The 22400-nt window shown below is 34.6% G+C and overlaps 1 protein-coding gene across 3 annotated transcripts; it reads right to left on the bottom strand.

Annotated features, from left to right (window-relative positions):
• Positions 1 to 18825: 18825 nt before the first annotated feature.
• Positions 18826 to 22033, bottom strand: LOC107955345 (uncharacterized protein YnbD). 3 transcript variants are annotated; one of them, XM_041116178.1, is made up of 3 exons: positions 21967 to 22029; positions 21258 to 21803; positions 18826 to 19224 (listed from the first exon to the last, which is right to left on the bottom strand). In XM_041116178.1, the coding sequence occupies exons 2-3, from the start codon at positions 21799 to 21801 to the stop codon at positions 18962 to 18964; spliced, it is 807 nt and encodes a 268-aa protein (XP_040972112.1). In that variant the 5' UTR covers positions 21802 to 21803; positions 21967 to 22029; the 3' UTR covers positions 18826 to 18961. The 3 variants fall into 3 exon arrangements, with proteins under 3 accessions (XP_040972112.1, XP_040972111.1, XP_040972113.1); XM_041116177.1 differs by having other exon boundaries at positions 21258 to 22033; XM_041116179.1 differs by having other exon boundaries at positions 18826 to 20759; positions 21258 to 22011.
• Between the last annotated feature and the right edge of the window lie 367 nt (positions 22034 to 22400).

Raw genomic sequence — 22400 nt, forward strand, 5'->3', positions numbered from 1 at the left:
CCATGGTCTTTTAACTCCCATCTTCTTGTTATGCATCGTCTACGGGGTAGGGCAGATGCTATGGTTCCTTTGGTTACCATTGATTTCTAGGTTTTAGTTCATGACTTGCCCCATGTAGAAGATGTTCCACTGGATGTTGAGGCCATCATCACAAAAGAGCAATGATGGTAAGAGAAGATTTTTTTCATTCTGAGTCCGGAGTGTTTGTTTTCTGTTTTGAAAACTCCGAGGAGCTCAAAAATCTACGGAGTTGGGACGAAAAGGGAGGCACTTGTGAAGTGAGTAAAGGTTTTCAACTCCCATAGAGAAATTCCTCCGGTGCGTCGAAAGCAGATGATTTTGCAGGGAAGATTGAAGGATTTGGGTTTTTTGTTTGCGTTTTGTTTAGAAGTTTTTTTTTTTTAGGTTTTTCATTTTAATGCTTTAAGTTTTTCCAGTCTTTTTAAGGATACCGGAGGCACCACCCATTAGCAGTAATAGGCTTCTGCCAGCTGGCTGATGGGCTGAAACGTTGCAGGGTTTAGGATTATGTTCCATCCTTTAATCTTCTATTTTAATGCATCAGTTGATTTTATTTGAAAAAAAAATTGTAAGTAAATCCCTTCATATATATATATATATATATATTATGCATATATTAAAGTTAGTTTCTAAAGGGAAAGGATTAATATACCATTTGGTATGTAGGGTTTTTTTGTTTAAATTTAATACATGAGTTTTACTTCAATGTTCAATTTGGTACCCATACCAAACAAATGTGCCTAATGAAAACTTGGCACGTATATCCTAGTAATAAAAATAATCACCTACAAAATGATCTGATAAAATCGTCACCCTGGATTACTTGACAACGATGATTCAAGTATGTAAATTACCACCCCAGATTGCCAAGAAACGATCGTTTCCAAATAATAACCTGACCCTATGTATGCCAACTAACTCAGTCCGACAGCTAATAGGGTAACCAAATTTCAATTTCAATATACAGTCTGATTCATGTTTATTTATTCTAATTTTCATAATCAATTAACCAATTCAATACATAACTTATATATATCAACCGATATTCAATGTTTATTCACATATCAAGTAAGTCATAAATTTTCTATTCTATTCATTTTAGTCCTTGCTTCGATATTCAATTCAAATCATACTTAGCTCAAACAATCATCAAGAACGTCTCACTTCCAATTCCATATAATGCAAAATGATATAAATATGCAACAATTAAATGATTCCCAAAATCATAGAATTACAAACTAAAAATTTTGATCTACTTATCGACATCTTTGGATATTCCTTTTCCTCTCGATGAATCTAGGTCAACGTTAGTTATGGATTAACATAAACACATAACACTGTCAATAAACAACCAATTCACAATCAACTGTCAATTTATACAAAATTTTTAATTTATTCAATTTAGTCCCTAAAACCAAGACTAACATAACTTTCAATTTCAAACTCCAAATTAAAATTTGATTTCACTATGGTCCATTAGATACCTCCTATTTCTTATTTCTATATTCAATTTTACATTTAATTCAATTTAGTCCTTATTATATGAAACTATCAATTAGCTTTAGAATTTAGTTCTTTTTCATAACTAAGCTTAAAATCTATCAATTTAACTCCTAAAGCTTTCAATTCTCAACAATGGCATCTTTCAAAACTTTAACAATTTCACAAATTGGTACATGAGCTAGCTAAATCAAGCTCTCATGACCTTAAATCTATAGCGATTAGACTTTTATAATTTAGTCCCTTGACCTTAATTAAATACAATTTCGGTAAAGTACTTATCCAAATTTCAATTCACCTATATAAAAATATTTACGGTCTTGGTTTACGGAAACAAAATCTTGGAACCATCTTTTCTGACATCATTAAAAATTGAACCGTTACATCAACAACTTTTAGAAAGGCTTGAAATACATGAGCTTCAAATACATTTAAAAGATAAGGATGAGGATAAAGTTTACTTTAAATCAATCTCTTCTCTCATTCGGTCAAGAAAAAAAATCATCCATCAACAATAAAGTTAATCTAAGCAAAAGCTAGAACCAAAATTATCCAAGTAAAAAATGTAAACAAACTCACTGCATTTTAACTATCCTAACACATTGTTTTAAGTGCTATCTTAACTTGTTGTTTCAAGTCTTATTCAAACAAAGAACGAAATGTGTTATCTAAAGTGTCGTACTAATTTATTATTTCAAGTGTTGTTTGAACAAAGAATCAAACAATGGCATCCCATATAGTTAACCATCATAAAAATACATGTTAAATAATATTTAATTTAAATAATTAATGATTTTTTTTAAAAAAAAAGAATGGTAGTTCCTTTCTAATTTAATAAAATAATTTTTGAAGAGATGATTTTTTGTCAAGTATTCTTTTTAGATATTTTTATATATTTAAATATTAGTTACTAATTTATGTAAATGGGTTTTTAAATCCTTTTGTAACTGAATTAATAAAATGAGCAGAATGGAAGGGAGGGTTGTTCTGGCAAAATCAGTGCTTGCTTCCTTCCTACGAACACTATACAAACGACACTACTCTCGACGATAAGCTTTATGGGGGGTTTTGTATGGGATTCGACTTTACGTTCTAATCGAATTCATCTTATTTTCACAACCAATGTAGGTGGAATGGTATTTCGTGCTATGAGGTACTGGAATCTTGTCCTATTAGCTAAATTACGATGGAGATTAGTGGTCGAAGCGGATGCACTATGGCCGACGGTTGTTCATGCGAAGTATCTTTCATCTGGGAACTTTTTGGACGCTATTAAACCTCTAAACTGTTCGCATACATGGAGAAGTATGTTGGCTGGTATAGAGGTGCTTAACAAGGGTCTTCCGTGCCAAATAGGGAATGGATATATAGTGAGGTTTTAAAAAAATGGTTTGTTAATTTTTAGTGCAGTTTTGACCTCAAAAGTCAGATGTTTTTCATTGCTCCTGTGGTGAAAGCACTTTTGGAATCCCAAACGTAGTGAAGAACAAGCTTTAAGTCGACCTCTAGATTGTATTTTGGAAGAGATCATAAGTCTTCTCCTGTTTCCGGTGGCAAATATGGCTGGCATGGAGAGAGAGAATTTTGTCAAATGAGAATCGCAAGAAGAGATTGATCAAAGATGGTTATGGTCATATTGGAGACACTACTTCACATATATTGAGGGGCTGTTAAGCAGGAAAGGAACTTTGGTTGCAGTTTTCAGGAAGAGGTCATGATTCTGGATTTTTCTTTTTTTCCAACCGCTGAATGCTGGGTTTTGTGATGGGAGACTGGTGTTGGCCTGTTGCTTGAATTGCAAAGGGATGTGTGTTTGTCTTCAACATTCCTACAAGACTGCAATGGAAAGGATTATGGAAAATCTGAGTTTCATGGAAATCTTCAAGTAGATGAACATCATGTACATAATATCTCTAAAATATGTATGATACATGACCCAAAATCAAGATTTATTTGAATAATATTACGAGTATAATATAAGAAAAATAATTAAAACGCAACATGAATACGCGAATATGTCAAAATCTATACAAAATATTATTAACCTATCAAGTTTATAAAAATATACAATAACTTAAATAAAATTAAGACATTAAAACCAAACATGAGCATCGCATAAATACACAAATTTTCTTTTTTACATATAAGTACATGTGTTCAACCCTGTATGTTCATATGAACTTTTTAAGAATCTTCTGAATACATAAACGACCTAAAATAAAATTAAACCTTACTCATGTCTAAATAAAATCAATCCAACAATCACACCCATGTCTGAACAACCAAATATTACACAAGGGGTTAAAGAGGATTACCAAATATCTTGTTTGATGAAGAACCAAGATAACTGAAACCAAGAATTACATCAAACAGACTTCCAAAAGCATATCAATAGACAGTGAACCAGAGAACCTGACTTCAAAAGTCAAACAAGGATGATGCTTTGAACCTATTTCAAGCTCCAACTTTTCATTTTTATTGAAATATTCATGTCAGACGTGTATTTGGACATGGATATAGAGATAAGATCCTCTAAATATATGAAAGCACACGAAAAATTTGAATATATGCATGTCTAGCATATATTCGTGTGTGACAATATAATGACCCGAAATTTTCAAGCATCGGAAAAGTGCAATATCGGGCCTCCATCTTAGTAAATTAAGTTCAAAAAAATAATTATTAGAAATATTTATGAGTCTAGTGATGTGTTTAATTAGGTTTAAATTAGGTGAATTTAACTTAATTTAGAGTAATTAGAGAAAAGGACTAAATTGAATAAGGTGTAAAGTTTAATTATAAAGTAAAAGAAAATAAGAGGGACTAAGTAGGTAAATAAGCCAATGGCTTAAGATGAGGCGGCAATACATGGAAAAATCTTAGATTTTTTTTTATATTATAAAAATATTATTTAATTAAAACATTATAAATTATATTAATTAAATTTAAGATATTATATTATAGAAAATAAATAAAATAAAGACAATTGTATGATAAAATAATTAAAAATTTTCCAAATGGATGGTGAAGATATTGTACAAATTAATTTATTAAATTATAATTTATATTAATTATATTATGAGATTTTTATAGGACGATGAAATATTATATGATGAAATAAAATGAAGACAAGTGGATGGAGATGATTTATTACAAGTGTATAAATAAAATATATACATTTGTAATATTTATATTTAAATTGAAAAATAGATATTTATTAATTATTATTATTAAGTTAAAGATATTTATTAATTAAATAATTAAATTATAATTGTAACGCCCTAATTTTCGGGAATTCTGTGAATGTTGGCATAGGTTTAATTATGTTAGTGGGCCTCTAGAAGGCCCAATCTTAAGATAGAACCCGATAATTTTAGTTAATTTTTGTTCCATAAGAAAAAAGGAGTGAAATTAGGAAATAAGACCTATGTGGAAATGTTTGAAAATGCTATAGGCTAATTTGTAGTGGCCAAATAAATAGGAGTGCAAAATAGGAGGATTTGCATGACAAACCTCCCATTTTACATGTAGTGGTTGGCCATCATGTTGTTGTAGACAAAATGTGCACTTGATATCCATAATTTATGGTACAAATTGATACAAATTGATAATGAGTTAGGTAAATGTTCCATGATAATGGGTTAGGTAAATGTTTCATGATAGTGGGTTAGGTAAATATTCCATGATAATGGGTTAGGTAAATGTTTCATGATGGGAATTTCATGTCTTTTGTATTAAAGAATTAAATGGATGAAATACGAAATTTTATTAAAAAAAAAGGGGTGAAAAGAACAAAGTTTTGTCCATCTTTGTTCATTATAGCCTAAAGTTAGAGAAGAGAAGGAAGAGGAGAAAGTTCTTGAATGTTCGGTCACTTGGGGAAGAAAATTGAAGGTAAGTTCATGGTAGTTTGCTTTTATTTTGAGGTTCATGAGTTCTTCTTGATTCTACCTTAACTCTTAAAGCATATTTTGGTTTTTGGTTTTGTTGTGAGCATTTCGTCATGAATTAAAATGAAGGAAATGGTTGTTATTTCATGTTCTTTTGATGAAAAATGGAAGATAGGTGAAGTTGAGCCAAACAAATGAGCATGCATGTGCCTTAGATGCTAAGGGGGAAAATCGGCTAACATGTTGTACTTTAAAATGATGAAATGGATATTATACTTAAGTAAAATCATAGATATGTGATGATTGATTGGTGATATACATGTTTTAATAAAATGCATGCAAGATAGGTGTATGAAAGAGTGATTTGGTAATAAATCTGCTTGGGACAGCAGCAGTAACGTGACTTTGGAAAATCACCATAAATTGTGAGAGATGAATTAGAAGCTGAATAAATTATGTAATTAAAGCTTAATGAGTCTAGTTTCAAATGGAATAAACAAGAACATATTTTGAATTCTGTACAATGAGAAATTTGATTCGTAATGAAGAGTGGTCAGATTAGTCAAACAGTGAAACATGGGAAACTTTGATAAAAATCTGGTATTGATTGGCTAAACCAAAAATTCTGAAAATTTTATGGATAGAAGATATATGAGTCTATTTTCAGGGAAAATTAACGGCACTTGATTTGGAGTTTCATAGCTCCAGCTATAAATAATTTAGTAACTGTTGCTCAGGAAGACAGCTTGCAGTGGAATTATGATTATGTGGTAAACATTGACAAAAATTTGTTAATGAGTTACTTATTATTTTCTTATAAGCTTACTATGATCTGTAGGTGTGGTTGGCCGATTATTGTAAGGGGTTAATACGTAGTTTGTATTTGAATAGTTAGATTAACGTGTTAGTAATCCAATTGTAGGCGGTTCGTGTGTGGATCTCGTCAGCATATCGTCGCAAACAAGTGTGTAACTAACACCCTCTTTCTTAGTCTAGATCGGCAAAAGCCAAAAAGCCGAAATGTCGAAAACCGGTATTTTATAGATTTGCGAGTGTGCGAATGCTCGTGAGGTAAATCGATTAATGTTTTTGGTAAGCTGCAATGTTTGGACTGCAAAGTGCATGATTTCTGTGCCCTCGATATTTTTGGGCTTAATGGGCCAAAATTGGAATGATGGGCTAACGAGCCCAATTCGGTAAGAACCCTCGGTACGTGATTCTGTTAGTAAGTGAAAAGTAGGAATATGCATGAAAAACCCTAAAATAGATAAATTACTGAAATACCTTTAAAAGTGGAAAATTTACAGTTTTACCCCTAGGAGATAAATTACCGAAATACCCCTAGGGTTAAATTGACTTAAATGCATGTTTGACTGTTGTTATTTACTGCATGCCATGTTGTTATTATTTGATGCATGTGATTGGGATATTGACGGAGGAAGTACTGAAAGTGGCTTGTCCACGTACTGGAGGCTTTGCCTCAATTTACTGTTAACTGAGCAGCAATGCTGCAACTGTGGAGTGTTGGGCTGGGTGGGTTGAGCTATCCCCACATGGAGTGTATGGCTGGTACGGGTGGAGTGTAGTGGTTGGTGGGTTGAGTAGTCTCCCAAAATGGGCTTGCATATGTTTATTGATGTTGCATGTATTTTGAAATGGGCCTATGGGCCATACTGTTATCTGAATAAGGGGCTAAGGCACAGTTTATTGTAATCTGAAAAGGGCTCTAGCCCAGTACCACTGTTACCTGAATGGGCTTAGGCCCAATAGGCTTGAGCTGACTTGGGCATTGAATGGGTTTTCCTTACACACTGAGTTTCCCCAAACTCACCCTTTTATTTTCCTCCACGCAGGAAATCTCCAACCATAGTGGGCTTGGAGCTGTGAGGGAATTCAGAGTGGCCACTCGTTCTGAAAGTTTGGTTTTCTTCTGGTGAACTGGACATCCTATTATTTACGTTGAGGTTTTGGTTTTTTAAATGTAATAAGGCCGCTTAATTATCTTTGATGGTTTTAATATGTATTACTAAGATAGGTATTACTTATTTTAACTGTTGAAATTGGATAGCTTTAGGGCGTGTTTTCAAAAAGAAAAAAACAACAATTGATTTCAAAATAACACGACAACAAGCAAAGCTTCCGCAATGAAAGTATTTTCCAAAATTAATCACTTTTCCTAAAAATGACTTAATCAAATCGGTTTCCTAGAAATATACATGACGTTAAGGTGTGGCAATGGCGGTGTGCATATCTTGGATTGGATCCGAAGGGAGCTTGGTACTTAAGTAGTCCGATAGACTCACCTCCTCTTTTCCAGTTTCCTACCTGGTGCACAGCTTCCATTCACTTTAACCTATAATGAAATTATCTTTTAAAACACTAAGTAGGTTTTTTCTGGATCAACAATATAAAATGCTTTGAACGCTTTGATGTGGCATGTCGGATCCGGCCATAACGTCTGGGCCGGGTTTAGGGTGCTACATTTAGTGGTATCAGAGCTTAGGTTGCAACAACTCGGCTGTGGAATGGGTTTACAAAAACAAAGATTTTCGAAAGCGAAAATTTTATAAAGAATGCGAAAAACTCGATTTTCAAAATTTAGATCTTTAGAAGGTAGCATTCCGAATCTCCGGCTCAAGTCTGTAAGTATTACTCTGAACTCTTCTGAATATTTTTCTGACTTATCTGTCTGTACTGAAATCCTGCTAGGATACTCTAGATAGGATGATACTGAAACCATAGGAAAATCTGATAAGAGACTGAAACTGTAGCTAGACTTCGATTCTGTAAAAACAAACTCTGAACTACTGTCTGATTCATAAAACATCTGTAATAAACACTGGAATATTAATTGATGCACAAAAATTCGTAATCAATATAATACGATATGAGTACAAGAGACCGTGGACGAAGCCGAGGAAGTGCTCGAGTGAGATCTTCGTCTTCGAGACATATACCGGCGGTGGATGCACCGGTACCACCGGCAATAGAGGTAGAGTCTCATGACTGCGGTGCCGGGGATGATGCCCTGTCACAGGCAATGCTTCGTGTTCTGGAAAGGGTTGCCGGGGCAAGTACGGGCAATGGAGTTCGGGGATATATTTCTGAATGACTTCAGGCTAACGAAGCGGAAATCTTTAGGGGCGTGTCTGGTATAGCCCCGAATGTGGCGGAGTATTGGTTGGAGGCCACAGAACGGATTATGGACAACTTGGACTGCTCTGAGGAGATTGTGAGTGGGGTATCTGTACTAAGTCCTTTGGGTCACTCGGTTAGGGTAGACAAACTGTATAGGGATGTACCCTTAGAAACTCAATGTAAGATTTTCCCTGGAGATCTGATGGAGTTACCGTTCAGAGAGTTTGATATCATTTTGGGAATGGACTGGCTTGTTAAGCATAAAGCGACTCTGGATTGTGCTGCTAAACGAATGGTGTTAAGGACCACAAAGGATGAGGAGTGGAATGTGGTATCGGCATTAAGAGTCGAGAAGTGGATTCGGAAAGGTTGTGAGGCCTATTTGGCATTTGTAAGTCAGTCGGAAGAGGAGGGACTGACAGTGGATAAGGTTAGGACCGTAAAGGAGCTCCAAGATGTTTTTCTGGAGGAGCTTCTAAGATTGCCTCCGAACCGAGAAGTTGAGTTTGGAATAGATTTGTTGCCTGGAACGGCGTCCGTGTCCATCGCACCATATAGGATGGCACCGAATGAGTTAGTGGAGTTAAAGGCTCAAATTGAAGAGTTGTTGGATAGGGGCTTCATTAGGCCAAGCGTGTCTCCATGGGGAGCACCGGTGCTATTCGTGAAAAAGAAGGATGGTACGATGCGGATGTGCATTGATTATCTCCAGTTGAACAAACTGACGATTAAGAATAAGTATCCACTGCCAAGGATTAATGATCTGTTCGACCAGCTTAGAGGAGCTTCTGTATTTTCCAAGATCGACCTTCGATCTGGATATCATCAGTTAAGGGTCAAGGAGGCAGATATCCATAAGACAGCATTCAGGACTCGGTATGTCATTACGAGTTTCTGGTTATGCCATTTGGACTGACGAACGCTCCTACAGTGTTTATGGATCTGATGAATCGTGTGTTCCAACCATTTTTAGATCAGTTCGTAGTCGTCTTTATTGACGATATCCTGGTATATTCTGAAACTGAAGCGAAACATGATGAGCATCTCCGTATAGTGCTGCGAGTGTTAAGGGAGAAGGAACTCTTTGCGAAGTTCAGCAAGTGTGAATTTTGGTTGAGGGAGGTAACCTTCTTAGGACATGTGGTCTCTGCCGAAGGGATTAAGGCGGACCCTCAAAATATTGAAGCAATTTTGGAGTGGAAGCCACCTAAGACGGTGTTGGAAATACGGAGTTTCCTAGGACTGACAGGATACTACAGAAGGTTTGTGGAAGGTTTTTCTGTGATGGCAGCACCTTTGACAAAACTCATAAGGAAAGGAGTACCGTTTGTATGGACTAAGAAGCAGCAGAAAGCTTTTGAGAAGTTGAAGAAAGTTCTGACTGAAGCACTTGTGTTAATTCAGCTGGAGTCTGAGAATGATTTTACTGTGTACAGTGACGCATCACACGTGGGTTTAGGCTGCGTGTTAATGCAAGAGGGTAAGGTGGTTGCATATGCATCACGACAGCTTAAGCCTCATGAGGGGAACTATCCGACTCATGATTTGGAGTTGGCAACAGTGATATTCGTACTTAAGATTTAGAGACATTACTTGTACGGAGAAAGGTGTATTATATACACTGACCATAAGAGTCTTAAGTATTTGTTGACTCAGAAGGAGCTGAACCTTAGGCAAAGGAGATGGATTGAGTTGCTTAAGGATTATGACTGTTCGATCGAGTATCACCCAGGCAAGGCTAATGTGGTAGCCGATGCTCTAAGTCGTAGAACTGTATCTAATCTGAGAGCAATGTTTGCTCGTCTGAGCCTGTATGATGATGGAAGTCTGTTGGCTGAGTTGCAAGTGAGGCCAACCTGGGTGGATCAGATTAAGGAAAAGCAGTTGAACGATGAGTCTTTGGTCGCTCATTTTCAACAAGTTAAGGAAGGGGGAAACTTCTGAGTTTGGGAGCCAGAAGAGGCGATGCAACAATAATACCCTCATCTGTTTGGATCAGGTAAATTTCGAAGACGAAATTTTTTTAAGGAGGGTAGAGTTGTAACCCCCAATTTTTGGGAATTCTGTGAATGTTGGCATAGGTTTAATTATGTTAGTGGGCCTCTAAAAGGCCCAATCTTAAGATAGAACCCGATAATTTTAGTTAATTTTTGTTCCATAAGAAAAAGGGAGTGAAATTAGGAAATAAGACCTATGTGGAAATGTTTGAAAATGCTATAGGCTAATTTGTAGTGGCCAAATAAATAGGAGTGCAAAATAGGAGGATTTGCATGACAAACCTCCCATTTTACATGTAGTGGTTGGCCATCATATTGTTGTAGACAAAATGTGCACTTGATATCCATAATTTATGGTACAAATTGATACAAATTGATAATGAGTTAGGTAAATGTTCCATGATAATGGGTTAGGTAAATGTTTCATGATAATAGGTTAGGTAAATATTCCATGATAATGGGTTAGGTAAATGTTCCATGATGGGAATTTCATGTCTTTTGTATTAAAAAATTAAATGAATGAAATATGAAATTTTATTAAAAAAAAAAGGGGTGAAAAGAACAAAGTTTTGTCCATCTTTGTTCATCATAGCCTAAAGTTAGAGAAGAGAAGGGAGAGGAGAAAGCTCTTGAATGTTCGGTCACTTGGGGAAGAAAATTGAAGGTAAGTTCATGGTAGTTTGCTTTTATTTTGAGGTTCATGAGTTCTTCTTGATTCTACCTTAACTCTTGAAGCATATTTTGGTTTTTGGTTGTGTTGTGAGCATTTGGTCATGAATTAAAATGAAGGAAATGTGTAACACCCCAAACCCGGCCCAGACGTTATGGTCGGATCCGACATGCCACATCGAAGCATTCAAAACATTTTATATTATTGGTCCAGAAAAACTTATTTAGTGTTTTAAAAGATAATTTCATTATAGGTTAAAGTGAATGGAAGCTGTGCACCAGGTAGGAAACCGGAAAATAGGTGGTGAGTCCATCGGACTGCTTAAGTACCAAGCTCCCTTCGGATCCAATCCTAGACATGCATACCGCCATTGCCACACCTTAACGTCATGGATATTTCTAGGAAACCGATTTGATTAAGTCATTTTTAGGAAAAGTGATTAATTTTGGAAAATACTTTCATTGCGGAAGCTTTATTTGTTGTCGTGTTATTTTGAAATCAATTGTTGTTTTTGAAAACGCGCCCTAAAGCTATCCAATTTCAACAATTAAAATAAGTAATACCTATCTTAGTAATACATATTAAAACCATCAAAAATAATTAAGTGCCCTTATTACATTTAAAAGCCCAAAAACTTCAAATGTAAATAAAAGGATGTCCAGTTCACTAGAAGAAAATCAAACTTTCAGAACGGGTGGCCACTCCGAATTCCCTCACAGCTCCAAGCCTACTATGGTTGGGGATTTCCCGCGTGGATGAAAATAAAAGGGTGAGTTTGGGGAAACTCAGTGTGTAAGGAAAACCCATTCAATGCCCAAGTCAGCTCAAGCCTATTAGGCCTAAGCCCATTCAGGTAACAATGGTACTGGGCCAGAGCCCTTTTCAAATTACAATAAACTGGGCCTTAGCCCCTTATTCAGATAACAGTATAGCCCATAGGCCCATTTCAAAATACATGCAACATCAATAACATATGCAAGCCCATTTGGGGAGACTACTCAACCCACTAACCACTACACTCCACCCGTACCAGCCATACACTCCATGTGGGGAATAGCTCAACCCACCCAGCCCAACACTCCACAGTTGCAGCCTTGCTGCTCAGTTAACAGTAAATTGAGGCAGAGCCTCCAGTACGTGGACAAGCCACTTTCAGTACTTCCTCCATCAATATCCCAATCCCATGCATCAGATAATAACAACATGACATGCAGTAAATAACAACAGTCAAACATGCATTTAGGTCAATTTAACCCTAGGGGTATTTCGATAATTTATCTACTAGGGGTAAAACTGTAAATTTTTCACTTTTAAAGGTATTTCAGTAATTTATCTTTTTTAGGGTTTTTCATGCATATTCCTACCTTTCACGTACTAACAGAATCACTACCGAGGGTTCTTACCGAATTGGGCCCTTTGGCCCATCATTCCAATTTTGGCCCATTAAGCCCAAAAATATCAAGGGCACAGAAATCATGTACTTTGCAGTCCAAACATTGCAGCTTACCAAAAACATTAATCGATTTACCTCACGAGCATTCGCACACTCGTAAATCTACAAAATACCGGTTTTCGGCATTTTGGCTTTTCGACTTTTGCCGATCTAGACTAAGAAAGAGGGTGTTTGTTACACACCTGTTTGCGACGATATGCTAACAAGATCCACACACGAACTGCCTACAATTGGATTACTAACACGTTAATCTAACTATTCAAATAAAAACTACGTATTAACCCCTTACAATATTCGGCCAACCACACCTACAGATCATAGTAAGCTTATAAGAAAACAATAAGCAACTCATTAACAAATTTTTGTCAATGTTTACCACATAATCATAATTTCACTGCAAGCTATCTTCCTGAGCAACAGTCACTAAATCATTTATAATTGGAGCTACGAAACTCCAAATCAAGTTCCGTTAATTTTCCTTGAAAATATACTCATATATCTTCTATCCATAAAATTTTCAGAATTTTTGGTTTAGCCAATCAATACCAGATTTTTCTCAAAGTTTCTCATGTTTCACTGTTTGACTAATCTGACCACTCTTCATTACGAATCAAATTTCTCATTGTACAGAATTCAAAATGTGTTCTTGTTTATTTCATTAGAAACTAGACTCAATAAGCTTTAATTACACAATTTATTCAGCTTCTAATTCATCTCCCACAATTTATGGTGATTTTCCAAAGTCACGTTACTACTGCTGTCCTAAGCAGATTTATTACCAAATCACTCTTTCATACACCTATCTTGCATGCATGTTATTTAAACATGTATATCACTAATCAATCATCACATATCTATGATTTTTACTTAAGCATAATCTCCATTTCATAATTTTAAAGCACAACATGTTAGCCGATTTTTCCCTTTAGCATCTAAGGCACATGCATGCTCATTTGTTTGGCTCAACTTCACATATCTTCCATTTTTCATCAAAAGAACATGAAGCAACAACCATTTCCTTCATTTTAATTCATGACCAAATGCTCACAACACAACTAAAAATCAAAATATACTTCAAGAGTTAAGGTAGAATCAAGAAGAACTCATGAGCCTCAAAATAGAAGCAAGGTACCAAGAACTTACCTTCAATTTTCCTCCTCCTAATGACCGAATACTCAAGAGCTTTCTCCTCTCCTTTCTCTTCTCTAACTTTCAGCTATGATGAACAAAGATGGACAAAACTTTGTTCTTTTCACCCCTTTTTCTTTTAATAAAACTTCATATTTCATCCATTTAATTCTTTAATACAAAAGACATGAAATTCTTATCATGAAACATTTACCTAACCCATTATCATGAAACATTTACCTAACCCATTATCATGGAACATTTACCTAACCTATTATCAATTTGTATCAATTTGTACCATAAATTATGGATATCAAGTGCACATTTTGTCTACAACAACATGATGGCTGGCCACTTCATGTAAAATGGGAGGTTTGTCATGTAAATCCTCCTATTTTGCACTCCTATTTATTTGGCCACTTCAATTTAGCCTATAGCATTTTCAAACATTTTCACATAGGTCCTATTTCATAATTTCACTCCCTTTTTCTTATGGAACAAAAATTAACTAAAATTACCGGGTTCTAACTTAAGCTTGGGCCTTCTAGAGGCCCACTAACATAATTAAACCTATGCCAACATTCACAGGATTCCTGAAAATTGGGGCGTTACAAAATGGTTGTTGTTTCATGTTCTTTTGATGAAAAATGGAAGATAGGTGAAGTTGAGCCAAACAAATGAGCATGCATGTGCCTTAGATGCTAAGGGGAAAAATCGGCTAACATGTTGTACTTTGAAATGATGAAATGGAGATTATACTTAAGTAAAATCATAGATATGTGATGATTGATTGGTGATATACATGTTTAAATAACATGCATGCAAGATAGGTGTATGAAAGAGTGATTTGGTAATAAATCTGCTTGGGACAGCAGCAGTAACGTGACTTTGGAAAATCACCATAAATTGTGGGAGATGAATTAGAAGCTGAATAAATTATGTAATTAAAGCTTAATGAGTCTAGTTTCAAATGGAATAAACAAGAACATATTTTGAATTCTGTACAATGAGAAATTTGATTCGTAATGAAGAGTGGTCAGATTAGTCAAATAGTGAAACATGGGAAACTTTGATAAAAATCTGGTATTGATTGGCTAAACCAAAAATTCTGAAAATTTTATGAATAGAAGATATATGAGTCTATTTTCAGGGAAAATTAACGCCACTTGATTTGGAGTTTCATAGCTCTAGCTATAAATAATTTAGTAACTGTTGCTCAGGAAGACAGCTTGCAGTGGAATTATGATTATGTGGTAAACATTGACAAAAATTTGTTAATGAGTTACTTATTATTTTCTTATAAGCTTACTATGATCTGTAGGTGTGGTTGGCCGAATATTGTAAGGGGTTAATACGTAGTTTGTATTTGAATAGTTAGATTAACGTGTTAGTAATCCAATTGTAGGCAGTTCGTGTGTGGATCTCGTCAGCATATCGTCGCAAACAAGTGTGTAACTAACACCCTCTTTCTTAGTCTAGATCGGCAAAAGCCAAAAAGCCGAAATGTCGAAAACCGGTATTTTATAGATTTGCGAGTGTGCGAATGCTCGTGAGGTAAATCGATTAATGTTTTTGGTAAGCTGCAATGTTTGGACTGCAAAGTGCATGATTTCTGTGCCCTCGATATTTTTGGGCTTAATGGGCCAAAATTGGAATGATGGGCCAACGGGCCCAATTCGGTAAGAACCCTCGGTACGTGATTCTGTTAGTAAGTGAAAAGTAGGAATATGCATGAAAAACCCTAAAATAGATAAATTACTAAAATACCTTTAAAAGTGGAAAATTTACAGTTTTACCCCTAGGAGATAAATTACCGAAATACCCCTAGGGTTAAATTGACTTAAATGCATGTTTGACTGTTGTTATTTACTGCATGCCATGTTGTTATTATCTGATGCATGGGATTGGGATATTGACGGAGGAAGTACTGAAAGTGGCTTGTCCACGTACTGGAGGCTTTGCCTCAATTTACTGTTAACTGGGCAGCAATGCTGCAACTGTGGAGTGTTGGGCTGGGTGGGTTGAGCTATCCCCACATGGAGTGTATGGCTGGTACGGATGGAGTGTAGTGGTTGGTGGGTTGAGTAGTCTCCCAAAATGGGCTTGCATATGTTTATTGATGTTGCATGTATTTTGAAATGGGCCTATGGGCCATACTGTTATCTGAATAAGGGGCTAAGGCCCAGTTTATTGTAATCTGAAAAGGGCTTTGGCCCAGTACCACTGTTACCTGAATGGGCTTAGGCCCAATAGGCTTGAGCTGACTTGGGCTTTGAATGGGTTTTCCTTACACACTGAGTTTCCCCAAACTCACCCTTTTATTTTCATCCACGCAGGAAATCTCCAACCATAGTGGGCTTGGAGCTGTGAGGAAATTCGGAGTGGCCACCCGTTCTGAAAGTTTAGTTTTCTTCTGGTGAACTGGACATCCTATTATTTACGTTGAGGTTTGGGTTTTTTAAATGTAATAAGGCCGCTTAATTATTTTTGATGGTTTTAATATGTATTACTAAGATAAGTATTACTTATTTTAACTGTTGAAATTGGATAGCTTTAGGGCGCATTTTCAAAAAGAAAAAAACAACAATTGATTTCAAAATAACACGACAACAAGCAAAGCTTCCGCAATGAAAGTATTTTCCAAAATTAATCACTTTTCCTAAAAATGACTTAATCAAATCGGTTTCCTAGAAATATACATGACGTTAAGGTGTGGCAATGGTGGTGTGCATATCTAGGATTGGATCCGAAGGAAGCTTGGTACTTAAGTAGTCCGATAGACTCTCCTCCTCTTTTCCGGTTTCCTACCTGGTGCACAGCTTCCATTCACTTTAACCTATAATGAAATTATCTTTTAAAACACTAAGTAGGTTTTTTCTGAATCAACAATATAAAATGTTTTGAACGCTTCGATGTGGCATGTCGGATCCGGCCATAACGTCTGGGCTGGGTTTGGGGTGTTACAATAATATTTTTATTTGATAAACAAATTAAATAATAAAAATTGTAATAAAATTATTAGTATAAATGTAAAATAAATATATAATTACTTATAATTTAAGCTAAAATATATTTTTTATTAAATAATTATTATATATTATATTATTATAACATAAAGTAAATAAACCAAAAAGAAATAAAAAGAAGAAAGAAGCAGAGGCATTCGAAACAAGCAGGAAAAAGAAGGAAAGAAAAGAAAAAGGAAAAACTAAGGGTTTAAGGTTTAAAGCTTTGATTGGTAAGTCAATTAAGCCCTTTTTATTTAATTTTGATGATTTAGAAGCTTTAAAACAAAGATTTGTTGAAAATAAGTTTAGGTTTTGGAAATTTATAGGTTTTTAAGCATGGTTCATGTTGGACAAATTGTTGAATTAGGGATTTAATTGAATGAATTTCAAGTTATTGATAAAGGGATTAAATTGCAAAAGAAACTATAAGTTTTGTGTTGTAGGGACTAAATTGAGAAAAATTAGAAATTAGGGATTTATGCTGAAAATTTAATAGTTAAATTTGAGTTTGGTCAAAATTTGAATAGAAATAAAGTATAAATTGAGTTAGGAAAGTAAGTGAACTTAGTTAGAATCAAATTGAGAATAAGGAAGAAATTGAATAGAAATTCAATTATTATTATAAAATTAGTGTTGTAATTAATAGCATAATTATTTAATTTTCGTAACTAATAAAGAGTTCGAGGTATCGGCACAAAAAGGGAAGGAGAAGGTCGTCGAGGAGTAACTGCGAAATTCGGGTTTGTATTACTGTAATTCAAATTATTTATTTATTTATTAAATGTTAAATTAATCTATTTATATGGTAAGTAAATTATAAGGTAAGTGTTATTATTGAATTGAATGAAAATTGAGTTGAATGATGAATATGTATTGAAATTGAATTGTATGTGGATTGAAATGGAAAAGTATATTGAATTGAGTTGTAATTAAATTGAGAATGAAATTGAAATTGAAAAGTAATATGGAATACCCTATTAACTAGTCGGGCTGAGTCGGATATAATTGGCATGCCATAGGATTTGGAAGAGTACGAGATTTATTGGTTTTGCTGATCAGGCATATGTATCGTAATTAAAGCACCTCGTGTGTCGTATCAGGCACCTTGTGTGTCGTTTCAGGCACTTATGTGTCGTATACTGATCAGGTACTATGTACCGTTTTAGGCACAATGTGTCGTACTGGTGTGTTTGGGTTGGAATCCGTGTATCCGTCAAAGTTTGGGTTTGTTAATAGGGTGAACAACTAAAATGAGAAAATTTAAAATAAATTGATTTATTATATTATTGAAAATATTGAAAGAAATGAGAAAGTTGAATTATGTATTGAAATTGAGTTTGAAAATGAAAGGCATTAACTTAATGTTTATGTGGTGATTGAAATTGTTACATGTGATATGTGATGGAAATTGAAGAATAGCTAAAAATTGTATTGTTATTGTTATTTAATGAAAGTTTAAGAATGAATTGATATTTGAGAAATTGGATAGTTACATGCTTGGTAATTATAATTCTTTATTGCTATTATAATTTGAATTATGGTAATACCATTGAGTAAAGAATACTCAGCGTATGGTTGTTTCCGTGCACAGGTTGATAGGAGTCCAGTGTCTCGGTCCAGCATCCGAACAATCCCGAGTCCAACATCAAAATTTTGGTGATGTTTTCTTCCTTTAAGTTGTTAAGTTAATATGTCAAGTATGATTTAAGTATATTTGAGTATATAAATGCATTGATTGAAATACTAGAATTAGTTTGGTTGCTATTTGAAATTTGCAAGGAACGCTAAATATTTATAAAGGGATTATATTAATTTTTTTAAAAAAAATAAAAAATAAATGAAGTCATTTAGCAAAAAAAAAATTTATATGAACTTATGATTATATTATAATATGTTTGTTATTTATTTAAGAATTATTTATAAATTGTCCGATATGTTCAGTAATACCTCGTAACCATGTTTCGACGACGGTTTAAGATTAAGAGGTGTTACATACAATCGTACCCAAGCCAAAATAACATAGCTTAAGAATATCATATCATTAGAATATACCATATCCATGGGAGCTTTAAGCAGCACATAACAAGGACGAGTACAAACTACAACCATTGACAATGTAAATTAGGAAATAATGACCAAGACTACTTCCAAAAAAATCAATCAATTTTGTTTTCCACCATTGAAGCCTTTGTGTTACCAGAGGAGTTTGACTGACTAACTGAATTTACATCCAGTTCTTCATTTCTCTTAGGAGAAGATAGTCTAGAACTAGACCATTCTTCTAAAGCTTTGTAGTGGAGAGAGTTCATTTTAATACAAGGCCGCCTTTCTCGTATGTATTTTTCAGCGGCTTTCCAGTTTTCCACAACGCCTAAAGCCACTAGTAATGCACACATCACAGCAACACTTCGACCATGGCCTAGAAGGACGAATAATTAAAATATGTTCTGACTTCTGTATGAACTTTCACTAGCAAAGTAAGTTAAGAATATCTAATATCAGTACGTGAATCATATAAACAATGAAGCATTTCAAATCTCAAATATCCTGCAACAACTATACTTAAGTATCCTGCAACAACTATACTTAAGATTCATGGCTGATTGTGGCTTAGTGTCCCATTTTAAGTTCGTAGAAATTAGCTCAAAGAAACACTAAAGAAATTAACTCAAAGAAACACTAAATGCACTAAAAGTTGAGAATCCAAATACATTTAAGCAAAAGCAAGTATATAAAAAATATAAGTGCAAGTCCCCCAAATCTTGCAAATAGTCGTACTTAAATAAGTTACAAAATATCATGCACATTTCAACTATGTTTCTCTGACTCTTCATTTTATTTGAAGTAGCCATGTCTGACACAAATATGGACATTGGTATAGAGAAATGACCCTCCAAGAATCCTCTAAGAACATGAAATAACTTTTTTTTTAAAATGAATATAGTCTATCAGATACATACTCATATGTGATACACTAACTAAAACCAAATAACATTGGAGCATTTCAAATTAATAAAATCCTCACTAAAGATGCGCATTTATTTCTCTAATGCAAGAAAATTCACGATGCCTTCCTTTTTTCTTTTTCTTTCTTTCGGAAATGCTCATGTCCTACACATTTTCAGACACAGGTATTTGATATGACTCTCCAAGGACTTTCAAAATAAATGGAAAAAATAGACCATACCTGTGCGGGACACATGCTTGTACCCGACACTCACACTCAAGTCCAAGCATCGTAGAGTTAATGGAAATAGTAGAGGCACCTCAAAATGAAATCAATTTATATATCGGCAGGAAAAAGAAAAAAGGGAAAAAGGTAATGAATGAGAAGACGACAGCTGCAGGTTGGGATCAATTTTTATAAGTGGCTATGGAGAAAGTTCTAACATAACCTAATTTACAATCCCACTATTGAATCACTTTTAAATGATAATCAGATTATACCTTCATGTTTCAGCTACTAAAGACTCGGGACTAATCTCTACACTTCTATTCAAATTGGAAAGGTTGAGATAAACTTGTTTTACCTCCGGCTCAGCCTAATTTGTTGTATGGAAAATGTTTGTCCATTAATATATACACTAAGAGGTAGAGATAAAAAAAGTCGTTGAATTCTATCCTAAAATGCCTGCAAGCCCTCCAGCTTTCATCACATTCAACCAAGAATATAAACCTGTTTAATGCAATCAGCCCATCATATATGTGGAATAGTGTATTAACTAGCTAAACTGGTACAATACCACAATAAAAGAAGATTAACAGGATTAAATACATCCAAGTGAACAATAAATTTTACTGAACAAAATGAATTGGTGGAAGTAGGCCTCCTGAAGCTGAATTGATGATTGAGCAGGTTAAATCTATCATACAAATGCAATGAATAGAAAACCAGACCGGACCGGCCAGTCAAACCAATTGAACAAGGATCCAGTGGCCTCTTCAGATTGGATACTGCAAATCATACTCACCAACATGAACACACAAAGCAAGCACTTGAAACATAAATCAAGATTGGTATTTAAGCTAGCAATCAAAAACAATAATAAGACTTTACTTACCAGTAAGAATAATGTAATCATAGGTACAAGCTTAAGCTTTAATACAAGTATGAGACTACATTTAACCATACTCACCTAGATGAGCATACAATGCAAGCATATGAAACATAAATCAAGAAGCCATATTTAAACTAGTAATCAAAAACAATAATACTACTCCACTTACTAGTAATAGCAATGTTACCATAGGTAAAAGTTTAAGCTTTAATACTAGTATGCAACCACATCGAACCATACTCACCTAGACGAACATGTATTTTTTTTTTTAAATAGAAAACAATAATTATAGTCAACTTACTAGTAATAAGAAAACAAAACTCCATGTTAAAGCAAGCAAACTGAGCCGAAATAAATGAAAATAAACAGCGTTGATTCAGTTTTCAGAACATACCATAAGCACAGTGGACGTAAACAGGCTGATTTCGAGCTCTCTTTCGACATGCCCACTTCACAGCTGATTCTATCTGGCCTGGCTGAGGTGCCCTTATGTCCCAAGTAGGAACACATAAATATGAATGACCCTTGAACTCCTTTATTCTTGGGAATTCAGATGTGCAATCAATAATGGCAGGGTTACCAGGCGGCAATAAACGAGGTGAAGCAGGCCAACCACCAACATATAAACCCTCACATATTTGAGAGTAAGGTTCTTCACCACTAAGGAACCTTCTCACCATTGAAAAAGCTCTAGCAAAATACAGATATGGGGAGAACATGATAGTGGACAAAATTGGGAAAGTCCCATCTGGGTTTTTGCCCAAAAGCATGGGAAGGTCGATTGAAGGGTGAGAAGCAATTGAAACAAGCCATGAAATCAATGATGCATACAACAATGGTATTGCCAACACTGTGAACCCAAATCTACTGAAGAAGAGATATAATAACATCCATGCCGTTGCCTTTATAGCTAATAAGACTGATAAGCCTAAACCCATCTCTGATTCACAATAAGAAATCAAAAACAAGAAATTCCCAAATCAGAAATCGGAAATAATTTGATAATTTCACAAATTTCTTTATCTTTTGACTACGAAACTGAAAATTCCTTTAATGCTATTGTGACTGATAAGTCCAACGCGAATGCAGGAAGCTTCCCTTACCCTTTGCCGCTCTAAAAATGAAATTTTGTGCGGGGAATAGATGGGTTTTCTAAATGCCAATTGGCTTAATTTATAAGAGGAAAAAAAATATATTAAATTTTAAGCAGGCATGGCCGGGCCGGGTTCGGGTCAGGCCTAATTAAAAATTTAGACTCGTTTTTTAGGCCCGGTCTGGCCCGAAAAATGGGCCTAAAATTTTGTCCAAACTCAGCTCGAATAAAAATATTAAAATCCGAGTTCAACCTAGTCCGCCTATATTAATTTTTATATTATTTTTATATAATTTTAAAATATATATAAACTATCAAAAATACTAAAAACATCAAAATAAATATTTCTTAACAAATTGAAAATAAATTTTAAAAAATATGTATACTTAAATAACACTAAAATAAATGTAACTTAACAAACAAATCCCTCTAAAATAATAACAA

Source organism: Gossypium hirsutum, chromosome A06, assembly GCF_007990345.1.
Source record: "Gossypium hirsutum isolate 1008001.06 chromosome A06, Gossypium_hirsutum_v2.1, whole genome shotgun sequence".
NCBI lineage: Eukaryota > Viridiplantae > Streptophyta > Magnoliopsida > Malvales > Malvaceae > Gossypium > Gossypium hirsutum.

Bases quoted from the DNA above. Each gene is read 5' to 3' on its own strand.
- LOC107955345 (XM_041116177.1), bottom strand. From the start codon at position 21,801: ATGGGTTTAGGCTTATCAGTCTTATTAGCTATAAAGGCAACGGCATGG. The intron at 19,225-21,257 runs GTATGTTCTGAA...TCGTCCTTCTAG, and splicing joins TTACGTCCACTGTGCTTATG to GCCATGGTCGAAGTGTTGCT.